Source organism: Labeo rohita, chromosome 16 (genome assembly GCF_022985175.1).
Source record: "Labeo rohita strain BAU-BD-2019 chromosome 16, IGBB_LRoh.1.0, whole genome shotgun sequence".
NCBI classification, from domain to species: domain Eukaryota; kingdom Metazoa; phylum Chordata; class Actinopteri; order Cypriniformes; family Cyprinidae; genus Labeo; species Labeo rohita.
The window spans coordinates 33,209,064-33,225,325 of NC_066884.1; the positions used below are offsets into that span (position 1 = coordinate 33,209,064).

Consider the following 16,262-nt stretch of genomic DNA (forward strand, 5'->3'; position numbering starts at 1 on the left):
ACAGTTAATGTTAATAATCCATTTGATTTAGAGCAAGACTCTAATCATTATAATTGGCCACTTTATCTTAGTCATTTGTGTTTCTTTTGGGGCTTTCTCTGACTCAAGTCAGGGTGTCAACATGAACATCGCACATAGTGTTAAGGAACAGCATTGCCGGGGAGCAAGTGAGAAGTGTACGTCAGTGAATAAAGCGATAAGGATTAGCTGACACTTCAAAAGGTCAGTGGCAAAGAAGTCAGTTGAACTCAAGAGCTCCCTGTTACAAGTTCAACCGGCATGCAACATGGAGGTCGCGCTAAAGCTGACACTTCACTCCATAGAGATCAATGCATTGGTCAGTGCTGATGCAAGTTATGATGAAACCCCTTTAGAGTCCTTGTCCTCAAATGCACACTCTGTATATCTTGCTGTGTTCTTTAATAGTCCTAAACATTTAAAAACAAATAATACAATTCTGTTTTAGAATTATGTTTTAGAGACTAGCTGAATTCAGAATTCAGAGCTTTATTTAGGGATGCTCAGTATTAGCTGATACAGATATTGGTCTGATACCTGTGCTGTTTTAAAATCTATATCTCTGTTTGTGGAACTGATAATCACTCTTTCACAATCTACTAAATATGGACTGTTTCATTATTAAGAAAAATAAAATAAATAGGAAAAAATAAATATGTAGGGCAGAGGTCACATTATACATTATAAAAAAAAAATTTTTTATCAATGACGGAAAAATCTGAAGGCTGTCCATCATTTTGACAGATTTCACTGAGGGTGATCAACAGTGTTGGGGAGTAACTAGTTACATGTAACGGAATTACGTAATTTAATTACAAAATAAATGTAACTGTAATTAGTTACAGTTACTGAGAAAAAATGTGTAATTAAATTACAGTTACTTTTGAAAAATGCCAGTGATTACAAAAGGGGATTACATCTGAATTTTTTCACACACCCACCCCCCCTCTTACAGACTCAATTGACTTCTTTCTTAAATTGCATTGACTGCTTTAAAATGAGACACCAATGTTTCAGGAGTTTAGGACACAGAATAGGACACATGCTTATTCGATAACTGTTTTATTTCCTACTTAGGTTTATGCATAAACTTTATTTTTTAAGATTGTTTCTTCCAAGGCATTGTTAGCTAGTGTTTTCTGTCATAACTATGCAAACATTTGATTTCAAACCCAGTATCATAGCTATTAAACTATTTCTTGTTATGATGTTATTTATGTTATGATCTTGTTATGACATATAGCGCAACTGCGTTCACGGTGACCCGAGTTCAATTCCCGTCTCGAGGTCCTTTGCCGATCCCGCTCTCCCCTCTCTCCTCCCAGCTCTTTTCTGTCATCTTTCTACTGTCCTATCACAATAAAAGGCATAAAAAGACCAAAAAAAAAGTAAAAAAAAAAAAAAAAAAAAAAAAGTCTGTATTTGTGGTGGCTGTGCTTTAAATTTAATCATTACACAGCTCAGACTCATTCGGGGCAACTTAATTCATAGTTTTTCTTGGCGGAAGCTTTGCATTTGGTTAGCTAATAAAATATTAAAGCTTAATTCAATATTATGTAGACAATTTCTTAATTCTGTCATCCTGGTATCATGGACTCGCTCTATTGTTTCATACAAACGCAGTTGCTGCCTTTTTTTTTTTTTTTTTTTTTGTACACTGTAATGGATTATAAGATAACTAACAAACTAGTACTACTACTTAATTATTTATGTGGTGAAATGTTGTGTAAGAAAACTGGTATGACTGCACCGTATCCCTAAAATGTCTAGTTTGAACTTGCCATTGGCTAGCAACTGATTTCTTTTTCTATTTATTTCTGGAATTTCACTGACAGAATTTGAAATCTGAGACTTCATATCTAAAGTAGCACAAAGCCTAGCCTATTGCTATTTATTGGAAGAGAGACGCAGAGAATGAGAGAAGAGACTGTTTATTCATCAACTGGAAACAGCATAGACCAAAAGATCGATTTTGATTTAAGAATCGATATTGGTTCATTAAAATAAGAATCTATTATAATCGAGAAATCGATTTTTTTAGTTTGTTTTTTTGTTTACCCAGACCTAATGTGTTTTGTTGTTTTTAAACACTGTGCTATCGTCCTGTAGGTTCATTCAAAAATGAAAATGTGAACAAAAATAAAAGCAATTAAATGTGTTATTCTAAGTAAAATATGAAAATTAAGATGACAGGTAATAATAGATTATGACAGAATTTTTACGACCCTCTCCTTCAAAATGACGGACAATGTTAAAGTCTAGCACAACCTCTGATGTAGGGTACAACAGGGCTAAACAAATATGTATAACTGCAGACCGGAGATCTCCAAAATGGGGCATGAACTACAAAAGTGGGCAGAACCTCCAAAATGGGGCGGGGTCTCATTCCACAAAGACTTACACTATTGGCTCTGGCTTCAGCCAATTGCCAATTGTTACATTGGCTAAAATACATTTTAAAATAAAATGGCCCCCCTTGCCATCTCATACTTTTCTAAGATTTCAAAACAAAATAAAAGACCTGTATGATTTATTGTCACACAAAATCTGTTGCTCCACAAATGTTCAATATAAATGTATATTTATTTTTTGCAATTATACATACGTTCAAAGCGCAAAGCAAAGAGATATTGTTGCCTAGTGTATTATATCTGTGCAACAGTTTATTGAGCCCTTTCTTTTAAGTTTCAAATTTCAGTTACTGTGCGCATTAAAAACAATTTATAGTCTTTTCTACTCTTGTATTTTCTAGATACCCACTAGCAAATAACATGATTTAGAAACAACAATAAACTCCTGGAAGATAAAGTCCTTTTATGCTAAATCATAGAAATGTATCTACAAATTATGGTAACACTGAATGATCTTGCAATATAGTGCACAAAAACTTTATTGTGCTTTATAATGTTTTTTATACGCACCTTTTGTGTGGCTAACAGTAACACAGAATAGTATGCACAAAATTGGATTTGGATCGGCCCGGTCTGACGGATAACCGATCGGGCAAAGAATGGCAGTATCAGAGCCCATGCCTGATATGAGTAACGGATCATCTCTATGTCTGTACTTGATCCTCTATAATTGACTCATCCCCTAAAGCACACATAATTAAATGGTGTTGTAAACTTTTCTCTTTATGGTTTAGTTTTCTGGTTTTTAGTGTGTTTTGTAAGTTTTATTAGTTTTGATATCTCTGCAATTTGTGCAGTTGTGATAATGGTCATCTATAATGGTCATATGAAGTAAACTAAATAAAACAGGACCTCACACAGCCTCATACACAAGTCAAACACACACTCACATTCATACACCAGCTAAAATATCCTGATGACATAACTCAAACAAACAGTGGTGTTCTCACATCACCATCCAACCATTCTGTCTTTCTGCAAGATCTTTTCACAAACACTTTATGCTTACACTTGCCAGACAAACACTCCTCATGACTCCCCATACACAGTTAGAATTAAATGTGTAAAAGTTGTACCTTTAGGGGTACAACAGCATGTCACTGGGGCAGTACCCTCAAAGTGACATCTTTGTACCTTCTTCACCCCAAAAGGGTGCATATTAGTACCTTAGAGCAGTGGTTCTCAATGTCTTCCTTATTTTAACACACCTGATTGAGATCATCAGCTTGTTAGTTCAGTTCATGGATCAGAGATTTTCTTACTATAGGGAGATGAGAGGGTCTGTATTACATACTATTGGAGAGAGCACAACGGCTAACTTGGATCATGTGTTCCTTAATAACCAATCAAATTACAGCCTTGACATTATTGAATTTCAGTCAGAGTTGTGTGACACTCAATCGCCGTTTACGGATACCATAGGAATGAATGAGAAGTGCCGTAAACTGAATCACAGTTGTCGCAAAAAGTCAGTGACTTTTCTTATAAAACATCATTTTTTTCGTAGTAAACTCTTAACAATTTTCCAAAAGTATTGTTTAGTGTAAAACATGCTGAAGATTAGTAAATAGGCTGTCAGTTCATTAAATGATAAGCCATTTCCTCTAAAAAGCTGTTTATTCAGTGTAATAAAGCCTGTCTTCCATTGACATCCATTCAAAGAAAACAGCCTCTGGTCTCCTTTCCCACGTACTGACAGACTGGAAGCGTTAGCTTTAGCCGTTACGCTTTTTTGGCTAATGGTTGCAGGCTTGCCATCTAGTGGCTTTGTTCATGGATCTCTCTCCTAATGAGCTGATGACCTCAATCAGGTGTGTTAAATAAAGGAGACATGCAAAATGTGCAGAGCAGGGGGCCAGGGAGCCAGGACCAGGATTGAGAACCACTGCCTTAGAGCTTGGAGTCTTCAACCCTGCCCCTGAGAACCCACTTTCCTGGGATTTTCCTGCTCTTTCCAGAGTTTTACTCCAACCCAAATCAAACGCACCTGAACTAGCTAATCAAGGTCTTCAGGATCACTAGAAAAGTCACAGGCCAGGTGTGCTAAAGCAGGTTGGAGAGAAACTTTGCAGGACAGTGGGTCCCTAGGAGCAGGGTTGAAGACCTATGCCTTAGAGTATTAGCGTGTAGCCAGCAGTAATGGGCCAGCAAGTGTACAACATACATGGGAACTGTTTTATTACTGTTAGAAAGCATCCTAGGATGCACCACTACATGATGCTTTCAACTGAGAGAATGTCCAGAGTGAGCAGAGCCGTACTCTAGGCAAGAGTGGGCTGCTTTGAAGAAAAATATAGGAATAAATAGTAAGTCCGTGCGTTACATTTTTTTGACTGATACTGTGTAAGTGCTCATATGTAAGTGATCAGAACACATTTGTTGACTTAATTACCAAAAGAGATACTAGGGCTGCCCCCTAATTGTCAACTAACCCGTAGTCAACGAGAAGAGGCTTGGTCGACCTAAATGTTATAAGTTGCTTAGTCGCAGAAAAAAAAAATCCACAGGAAGTAGCGAAGTCACACAATCTGTGTGTTAATGGCTGGTGTATGTGGTAATATACAGTAATACATCGGGCAGGACATCCACCTATCATTCATCAATCTCAAATATGGCTTTTAATCTGAAAGATGTATGTAGTAGCAACTTTACATGCCAGCCCAATCTAAATTTAACATAGAAAAATGTGTGCTATTGAAGTGTCTGTGCGGAGTGTAGAAACTGAATAGTATTGCGCTTACTGCATGACAGATGGAGACGCTGGTACGGTCACTTGCTCTTAAAAAAAATACTCTGTCATTTTTGGTCATAAAGATAAAAGTAATACGTCTTTTGAATCTGTAAAGACTCAATGTTTATTTGTGTGCACAGGATAACAATGAAACGTGCTTTTGTAAAATAATTACATGATGCCATCTTGGTCTCTATGAACTTGAGCAAGTCACTCTGAAACTCTGTGTATACTTGCCTTGCAAACATGAAAAATATATCTAGAGAGAGGAAAATGTCTACTTTCAAATGAACCAATTCAAATAGAAAACAAATATTCTCAGACTGTGTAATCCGTATAAAGCTGGCATACAGGCGCATCACTACTGCAGGGATGACAAGAAGCCAGTGTTGCCGACTTCATCTCTTAAGCCGAAAACAAACAAAGCACTGGTTTATCAATGGATTATTCAAATGTTAATGCAGTCTCCTTGCTGTTTTTCCCTGACACATTCATAACCATTGTGTCTGCCAGTGCGCTGTGGCAAGCTTTTTTAGGCGTGTGCTTGAGCACTTATCAGGCTATGTAGGCAATTAAAGGCTCATTATATGATTTACATGGTTTATTAATAAAAATTGACCAGAAAAATCTTTAGCTGAGGGCAGCCCTATCAAATAGTAATCTTGTGTAGAAGCATACATAAATGTACACGTATAGACATGTAGACGGAACGCAATCACAGGGGGGAGCAGAGTCAATATGCTATTCAGGGGTCCCAGAAACCATAGAGGCGCCCTAGTTGTGTGTGTGTGTGTGTATACCTGGTATGCCCTACATTATGTGGGGACCAAATATCCCCACACGGATAGTAATACCAGTCAGTAATGACCTTGTGGGGGCATTTTTTGGTCCCCATGAGGAAACAAGCTTATAAATCATACAGATTGAAGTTTTTTGAGAATCTAAAAAAATGCTTGTAGTTTTGTAGGTAGGTTTAGGGGTTGGGCTACAGTACGGCAATAAAAAATACAGTCTGTACAGTATAAAAACCATTACGTCTTTGGAATGTCCATATAATGATAGAAATACCAGTGTGCATGTGTGTGTGTATTTTTAGCTGAGTTTACATGAGAGGTTTTTAGTCTTTGTGTGTTGGGAATGGAAACCAGCAGCTGCCCATTGATGCTCATCTTGTGTTTCTTGTGCAGTGAGAGCCCTCACTCTTGCTGCTCATTCACATTTGTTGTGTATTTTTATTCAGGGGGTGACATAATGTCTTTCCCAAGAATAGTTTTCAAAACAAAACAAAACTCCTGTTACGATCAACAGAAATGTGTACATGAAATTTCAGACAGAAAAAAAACCTTTGTAAATAACTTGTGTAATCTTTCTGGAACTATTTATGTAGTTGCCAAGTAGGACAGGAACAGCACTAACTGCAAATGACATAATCAGAAATGCTAGTACAATAAAACGTATTGACTATAAATCACTGAAAAGTATTTAAAGTCCGTGTAAAGCAATATTAAATATGTGTTCTGAGTTTGTCACACCACAGAAAAATGTGTTATTTACCACCCAACCAAATTTTAATTATAAAAAAGACCAAAGTAAATAAAAAAGTAGTGCTGTCAATCGATAAAAAAAAATGAATTAATCACACATTTTTCTGAAATTAATCACGATTAATCGTGTTTAGTCCTACCTAATATTAAAGTTTTTGATTCTACTTTTATAATGCAATAATTTCACATTCAATATTCAAATTAATGTAGAAACCACATAAAGAAAGTATATTTTTAATATTTGGTCAATGCTATATTTTTTATGACTGAAAGCAAGTGTCACTGAAACCAACTGAAGTCTCCTTGGTTTTTTTCTAATATGTAAGCATTGACTGTAGCCATTCAACATTACAGTATAATTGAGAGCTATCAATTTAACATTTATTAGACTTTAAAAAATAACTTAAGTGAACTTAAAACAGTCATAAACCCTGTATAATAAATGTCATAGCTACCTGTGCTCTTCAGCAAGAAAATATAGCCTAATTTAAAAAAGTTATCAAACACTAAATTTCAAATTAAAGAAGTCCACTTCCAAAACAGTGATTCACATATAATGTACTCACCCCCTTGTCATCCAAAATGTTCATGTCTCTCTTCAGTCGTGAAACATTTGTGCATTTTTCTCCATATAATCGACTGCTATGGTGCCCCGATTTTGAACTTCTAAAAGGCAGTTTAAATGTGGCTTCAAACGATCCCAAATGCGGTTGTAAACGATCCCAGCCGAGGAAGAAGGGTCTTATCTAGCGAAACGGTCAGTTATTTTCATTAAAAAAATACAATTTAAATACTTTTTAATCTCAAATGCTTGTCTTGCCTTTCTCTCCCTGAACTCTGTGTATTCTGGTTCAAGACAGTTAGGGTATGTCGAAAAACTCCAATCATATTTTCTCACTCAACTTTAAAAATCATTTCAAAATCATCCTACATCGCAGCAGAATTTCCGACCCAGTCTTTGCAAAGTGAACATGCAAAGAAGATCAAACACCCTTAACACAAAAGGTAAAACAGCGATACAGGATGATTTCGGAGTTGAGGGAGAACATGAGATGGGAGTTTTCCGACATACACTAACTGTCAAGAACCAGAACCAGAAAAAAACAGTCCAGGCAGAGTAAGACAAGACGAGCGTTTGGCATTAAAAAGAATATAATTGTATTATTTGTATTAAAATAACCGATTGTTATGCTAGATAAGACCCCGCTTTCTCGGCTGGGATCATTTACAACAGCATTTGGGATCGTTTGAAGCCACATTTAAACTGCATTTTGGAAGTTCAAAATCCAGTCCATTATATGGAGAAAAATGCTAAAATGTTTTCCTCAAAAAACATAATTTCTTTACGAGTGAAGAAAGAAAGACATGAACATATTGGATGACAAGGGGGTGAGTACATTATTTGTAAATTGTTGTTCTGGAAGTGGAGTTCTCCTTTAAATAAAGATAAAACATAAAACTACACAAGTTATTGATTTCTTCTTTTTAATTTTGTTCTTTGATTAACATCACAGCAGCTGGTTATTAGGATGTTTTGACTGCTGTCACTGTAAAAGCTGCCACTGTTGATCTTGACATGGATTGGACACTGCTTTAATAAAACTCATAAATAATAAATACTTATATGCAGTTTTAATCGCCTTTTTGTAACTTCATGACTTAAATGACGACATAACTACAACATTGCATACTTGTAGTTTTATTTGGGTTTTTGCCTGGTGCTAAGGTGAAGTTGGAGAGCGTCTGTAAAGTGTCCCGCTTGATGTGCTCGTATAGATGTTCCGCATATAAATGAATGCAATTCTTTAGCAGTTGTGAGTGTAGTGGCCAAACCTAGCCCTGCCTCTGCGTTAATTGAGTGAAATATTTTTAACGTGTTGAACTGAAATTATTAATCGCCTGCGTTAACACGCTAATTTTGACACCACTAAAAAAGTTGAAAAAAAATAAGCAGTATTCTCTGCTCTCAAATGCTGGGGGTGTCTAATGTCTTCACAGAATTTGATTTGATTGATTCTCATCAGCTTGGTGAGAAGGTGACAACAGTTGGTGCAATTATTCGTAAATTGAAGAAACACAAAATAACTGTCAATCTCCCTCGGTCTGGGGCTCCATGCAAGATCTCACCTTGTGGAATTTCAATGATCATGAGAACAGTGAGGAATCAGCCCAGAACTACACGTGAGGATCTTGTCAGTGATCTCAAGTCAGCTGGGACCATAGTCACCAAGAAAACAATTGGTAAAACACTACACTGTGAAGGACTGAAATCCTACAGTGTCCGCAAGGTCCCCCTGCTCAAGAAAGCATATGTACAGCCCCGTCTAAAGTTTGCCAATGAATATCTGAATGATTCGGAGGAGAACTGGGTGAAAGTGTTGTGGTCCAATAAGACCAAAATCAAGCTCTTTGGCATAAACTCGCGTAAACTCAACGCATGTACCGTTAAATCTTGGGTGAGAACCTCCTTCCCTCATTGAAAATGGGTCGTGGATGGGTATTCCAGCATGACAGTGACCCAAACACACAGCCAAGGCAACAAAGGAGTGGCTCAAGAAGAAGCACATTAAGGTCCTGGAGTGGCCCAGCCAGTCTCCAGACCTTAATCCCATAAAAAAATCTGTGGAGAGATCTAAAGGTTCGAGTTTCCAAACGTCAGCCTGGAAACCTTAATGGCTTGGAGAGGATCTGCAAAGAGGAGTGGGACAAAATCCCTCCTGAGATGTGTGCACACCTGGTGGCCAACTACAAGAAACGTCTGACCTCTGTGATTGCCAACAAGGGTTTTGCCACCAAGTACTAATTAATGTTTTGCCAAGGGGTCAAATACTTATTTCACTCATTAAAATGCAATTCAATTTATAACTTTTTTGAAATGCGTTTTTCTGGATTTTTTGTTGTCATTCTGTCTTTCACTGTTCAGATAAACCTACCATTAAAATATAGACTGATCATTTCTTTGTCAGTAGGCAAACATACAAAATCAGCAGGGGATCAAATAATTTTTCCCCTACTGTAGCTAGCTAGTAAACTGCAGGCTGTAGTAACTCACAGTAACTCACAATTAGGCGGGTAAACCACTGATACTAATGCTCTCTAGTTATTATAGTGTTGGGGGGGACCATGCTCAGTGGCTCCAGTGCGTCATTGAGACATGATTTTAGAACCGCCCAAAAAATCTTTAACACAAAAATAGTAGTTCACAGTCTTTGTAATGCGTTTTCAGCTATATGTTTTTTAACATTTATAATGTGTTTAGAAACAATTCTCTAAATTTTCTTGACACACACACACACACACACAGACAAATAGATATAATAAAGAAGTTCAAAATTTTCAAAGAGTTTGAGTGTTTAAGAGTTTAAAGAGACTCATTTATGCTATTTCCACTGATTTATGGAAGTGTGCAGTCACAACAGAGCTGTTTTGCTACCATTCCCATTGCCATAGTAACAAACTCCTCTGGCCGGTGTATTTTAGTGGGTCCTTGAGAGAAAATTTGAGAGAAAAAGAGTATTTTATTTTTACATTTTTTTTATATTTGGGGGTGCTTGTCATAAAAAAGTGTGAAACCCCCAAATGTAGGGTACTGCTGTACTCAGTCTATGTAGTAAAAAGATATCTACTGGCGATTCCCCGGGTGATGTGGGCTGTCTGTGGTTAAACATCAGATAACGGTCATGTGTAGGGGTGCATTTCACATACACATACTTCTGAGTCTTTGTCTTTAGATTCACACTACACAACCACATGCACACAATCACAGTCTCATCTGAGAGATGAAGGGTGTTGTGCGATTGTCTGTCTGTGAAGGGTCGTCTGCAGTCTTGTCAGTGTCATTAAGCCTGCGGCTGCTGCGAAGCACCTCAGGAAAAGCCTTATTAAGCTGCTCCCTGCGGATACAGCCCTACAGGAGCTGTCTGTCTACCCATCAGCCCCAGCGTGACTGCAGCTCACAGGCGTCTAGCACACAGGTGGAGGATTGAGACCAGCCCCCAGAGGATGCGAACGGCTGTGACTGTTTAAAGACTGTTTAGAGACGCACATATATCACTCCTTTAGTAGACATGGTATCCATGTATGTGTGTGTGCTCTGAGTTGACTGCCTGCTGTGACTGACACTGAGTGACAATGGCACCTGGTACACAACAAAAAGATCTGCTCCCTACCCCCCAACACACACTCACCCAAACACACACACACAAAGAATCTCTCTAATGGCTGTCTGACTGTCCTACCCCTTTTCCACCAATATTCTGCCAGTTCTGATGCTGGTGCATCAGTTGTATTCATGGTGTACAATTGGATAAAATGGTCTGCTAAATGAATAAATGGTCATTTGTGATCCTCTCTCAGAACCGGCATGTGTTTACAGTGTCCTTTGAGCCAAACAATGACATAACTGAAACTTATTACAACATAACATAATTACAGAAAAAACTTTTTAATGAGTATTTATTATGGAAATAATATACTTTAAAAGAATCTGCTTAATAGCAAACTAAATGTGTTCAGACACTTCATTGTATGTTATTTACAATTTACAATTATTATTTATTATAGTTTAAATTTATCTTTGTTTAAACTTATCTTAGCCCTACTAGGACTCAAGTACATTGTTATACTGTAATTTCATATTTACTATTGTCTTTGAAATATAATACTTTGAATGTACTGGAGACACTGGAGACATTTATAGTGAACTAAAATATAAATGTCACTGAAACTTAAGTCATGTATTTTGGTATATTTTTTAATTACACATTTGTAATAATGATTTAGTACATTAAAAATAAACTAACATTGAATGTAATATCAAATAATACACAGTTAAACTCAAGTGCTTACATGAGCTGTAGTTTGTTAGTCAACAAAAATAAATTTACTGCTTTAAAACATGACAGAAGATTAGTAAAATATGATTTAAAATGTACGCTGAAGTAGATCATTTAATGTGACAGTTACAAAATGCACTTTTTTAAAGTGTACTTCAGTGTATTAAGAAACTTGCAGGTCATGTAAGTACACCTGTGTGGCATTTAATTTCATTAATATTAAACTATTTGCAAGTGCATTTTTAATTTACTTTTAAGATTTTAAATACACTGCAAGTACACATAAAGGGCACATGTTTTTTTATGTAACATTTTAAATCAGATTTTAATATTTTGTCAGGCTTAAAAGAACTAAGTTTATTTTGATGTGTTGACTAACATACGCATCTAAAGCACTTGATTATAATTTTAACTGTAGTGTGTTATGTAATATTGTTTACAGTTAATACACTGACCAAAATTATAAATGCAACACTTTTGTTTTTGCGCCCATTTTTCATAAGCTGAACTCAAAGACTCAGATGTTTTCTATGTACACAAAAGGCCTATTTCTCTCAAATATTGTTCACAAATCTGTCTAAATCTGTGTTAGTGAGCACTTCTCCTTTGCCGAGATAATCCATCCACCTCACAGGTGTGGCATATCAAGATGCTGTTTAGACAGCATGATTATTGCACAGGTGTGCCTTAGGCTGGCCACACACCTTTTTTTCGTTGTCCATAACATAATGCCTGCCTATACCATAACCCCACCGCCACCATAGGCCACTCGATCCACAGCGTTGACATCAGCAAACCGCTCACCCACACAACACCATACACGTTATCTGCCATCTGCCCTGTACAGTGAAAACCGGGATTCATCCGTGAAGAGAACACCTCTCCAAAGTGCCAGACGCCATCGAATGTGAGCACTTGCCCACTCAAGTCAGTTACAACAGTTTGTGCAGAAATTCTTTGTTTATGCAAACCGATTGTTGCAGCAGCTGTCTGGGTGGCAGGTCTCAGACGATCTTGGAGGTGAAGATGCTGGATGTGGAGGTCCTGGGCTGGTGTGGTTACACGTGGTCTGTGGTTGTGAGGCCGGTTGGATGTACTGCCAAACAACACTTTTAATGCCTCTTTGGCGCTGACATTGTATATCTACAGTAATGGTGGACTGCTGCTTCTCACTCAGGGCTGTGTTTATGCTAATAGGGAGAATCTGAAATTGCTTGTTCTGACAGACTGTTCATGATTTATTGGGATTATAAAATATTGTGTATTTTTACCATTATTCGCTGGTTGTTTTCACACACTGTGGCCACACAACTGTGTTCAAAGACCTTATAAAAGTGATTTTTGCATAAATTAAAAAATTACCAAATTTAAAAGCAGAGACTTTTTCATACCAAAAGTAACCTGCTGTGTCTTGTCTGTCATTGTGTTGTCGGTGTCCTCTTTGCTCCGCTATGTATTTTTCATTGCATGAGAACATGATGTGTGGCGTAGATGTGTGTGGGTAGAAAACCTGCTAGGTATTGCAACAAAACATATATCATAATATGTACATTGCTATATTCTTTATATTTATACAATGTCTGTTTTATTTTTTAACAGATTCATCTAAAGAATCGTCCAGAGAGAAGAAGGAGAAAGACTCTGGTAAGGAGGAGTCAAAGTCTAAAAAGAGTCCAAAAGAGAGTCTACAAAAGAGTCAAAGGAACCCTCAAAGGACAAGGAGTCAACCAAAGAGAAGGAGTCATCAAAGGAGTCTGGGAAGGAGAAGACAAAGGTGTCCAGAAAGTCCTCGGTGAAGGTCAAAGAGAAGAAGTCAGAGGCAGGAGACGGCTGAATGCATCGACAGCTGCCGCACTGATAAAATTCTTTGGCTCGTTAGTAGTCGGTTTGTCTGTGTAAAGGTTAATACCTTATCCTGCTGTTCTTGTTGTAAATCTAGAGTTGATAGCATAGTGGCAGAAAAAAAACTAAAAGTGCATGTTTTCACCCTCTTTGAGGGCAAGTGGACATGTTGGAGGGGTTTATATTTAAACTCAGCTGTCTGCCACTGCAGCATGTAGTCTGTGTGTCCTTCATCTCCTGTTGCTCAGTAAACCACCTGCGCAGCCCGGCGTGACGTCTGATCACGGGCACCACGCCCCACTGAGATGACTAAAAATAACCACACCACCTTATCTCTGCTGTCTGTCCCACTATCTGTTTGTGTGACTTTCAGAATTCAGAGCTTTTTAAATTCCAGTCAAATTTCTAAATATGAGTTGAGTTAGCAAACAGGATGCAGAATTAGAATTCAAACTATAAGAAAGTATAACTAAGTAGAATGAAATTTATATGGACTTATAGTTTTTAATTATACATTTTATTTCTCAGGATGAAAGACCCAATCGCATGTTAGCATTCAACTCTTGAATTAAAAAAAGAGCCAATTTCTTAAATTCAGAATTTTGCACAACAAAAGCAGAAGATAATCATGTACAGACTATTTTTTATAGTTTTCAGATATATGTGGTCTTACAAAAAGTAATTTGTATTTTGTCATTTTGTCTCATTTCTGTAGAAAATTGCATACAATGTGTAAAAAGAATGTCAGAATAATCTACCTTTACATTGTAAGAGTCATCAGAAACATTCAAAATACAAAAATATCACATTGTTACATTTTATATCAAGATTTTTATTAGTTGTACCTTACTATTATTATTGTTATTGTGGTCTTTGTTCCAGTTGTTGAATCAACATTACATTCGTACTAACGTTTGTTACATAGATTTTAATGTGATCTTTTGGTACCAGCTATGTAAGGAAACATTTCCCTTTAAACCTGAAACATTATAGAGATCAGTCTCTTCCTGTAAATCAATTACACTGTCAAACGAGGCAATAAAAATGTCACTCAATAATATAACTTACAAATATTAAAATGTACAAATGCTCCAGTGAGATGGTAAACTCTTTTGTGGGTGTGGGTGGACCAAGATTAGATATTTAATGGAGTTTTTTGTGGTTTTACATGTGTCGTTTCTGTATTATGTTGCCTCATTTTGGCAACTTGATAGGGCCATTTGTCTAGATAATAATGTCTCCCCTCCATACAAAATCATCAGCTCCTTACAGCGCTGATCTGTGCGGCTATTAGTGGGAAGAAATGAGTCATATTTCCCACATCTATACATAGTCAATGTAAATCATACTACAGACTGGAGTAGTGATTTCCAGCTGGGTGTACTTTGTACAATTGACGTTTAGCTATTTTTAACTTGTAAAAGCAAAATTATGACTTTAAAAAACTGAATGTTTTTTAGTTGTTATCTTCATAGTGATTGATGACAGATAACCGGTTAAGGGGCTTCACACTGACTACATTTGACTACATTCCTTTTCAGTGACACTGGCCATGTCTGGCAACACAAGCAGCAGCAGTTGTTAGCTGATATGGCAATTAACCAATAGGAGTGCAGAAAGTGATCTCCTGCCGGATACACTGGCAGAAACACTGCATAAAATTTTACACTGTTCATGTCATGTCATATTATTCATGTCCAAATTCATACTATTCATAAAACAGTAGACAAAGTACCCGGGTGACCTACTACTTCCGGTGAGATTCTAAAGTACACACTCAATGGACACTTTAGTATCCCACGAGTCCACAGAAAAAAGATTTGCGAATGGCAGTGAAGCGGTTTCTGAATCTCAGTACACTGTTAGGAACTGTAGGTGGGAGGAGTGAATTTACAGTGCTCTCTTCCACCTTCAGTACCCACAACTGAAGGCACCAAACCCTGAGCACCAGTTGCTGCAGCAAAAACGGCTGCCCACTGCTCCAGGTGTGTTCACTGAGTGTGTGCACTTGGATGTGTTAAATGCAGAGCACAAATTCAGAGTATGGGTTATCATACACTTTTACTGTCACTTAAGTATGTATTCAAAAATTAGTATCTACCCAGAGTATGCAATTTCGTATATTTTTCCACAGCTTTACCCAGCTTGCAAAAATCATGAAGCCCCACCCCTAAACTTAGCCCCTAGTGGTTTAAAGCAAATGGGGCAAAGTGGTTAAAAAATGGCCACTGATTGGGAAATGTCCCCACGTCCACATAGACTGTATGCACATTTTATGTCCTATTTTAGTGATCTAAGAGCATGGTCTGAACCACATGGTGCAGGTACACTTAGGGTATGTCTGAATCCACTTTTGCTAATTTAATAACGGGAAAAAATGGTCCAAAACAACCCGTACAACCCGTACCTGTTCTCTTAAGAGTCATGAGGGTGTTTTGGCCGTAACGTGCAATAAACCAATCAGAATCTCCCATTCACTTTAAAGGCCAGTTGTGCTTATACCATGGCAGATTTGCTATTTACATGACAGAATTTGCAAGAGCAAGCACTGTACACTTTTCCAAAGAGGAAACTGTTTCATTTTTATTATTTGGCATGTTTGTGTGCTGCTGCGTGTCTCTGTGTGTCTAATAAGCAGTGTGTATGTGCATTGTGCACCCGCCTGTAGGTGCATATTACTAATGCACCCTTTAAATAAATTAAAAAAAATACTGTGACCAGGTTTTGGTTGGTCAATGGTGCAGTCGTTTTCAGTTGCCTCAAAATAGCAACGCGACAACAATGCACCTGAACACACCTTGCTTTCAGACCATGGGTGAACAGAATGGGCACAAGTACATTTGCTATTTAAACAACGTGGCACTGGACGTGAAAATGATAA

The 16,262-nt window shown here is 37.3% G+C and overlaps 1 protein-coding gene across 3 annotated transcripts in view; it reads left to right on the forward strand.

The window, feature by feature from the left end:
- bbs9 (Bardet-Biedl syndrome 9) overlaps nucleotides 1–14,470 on the forward strand; it is a 169,007-nt gene extending 154,537 nt beyond the window's left edge. For all 3 annotated transcript variants that reach the window (XM_051131731.1, XM_051131729.1, XM_051131732.1), the window contains one exon: nucleotides 13,139–14,470. In XM_051131731.1, coding sequence (XP_050987688.1) covers nucleotides 13,139–13,335 — 197 coding nt within the window. In that variant the 3' untranslated portion in view covers nucleotides 13,336–14,470. The remainder of the gene's footprint in view (nucleotides 1–13,138) is intronic.
- The last annotated feature ends 1,792 nt before the right edge of the window (nucleotides 14,471–16,262 follow it).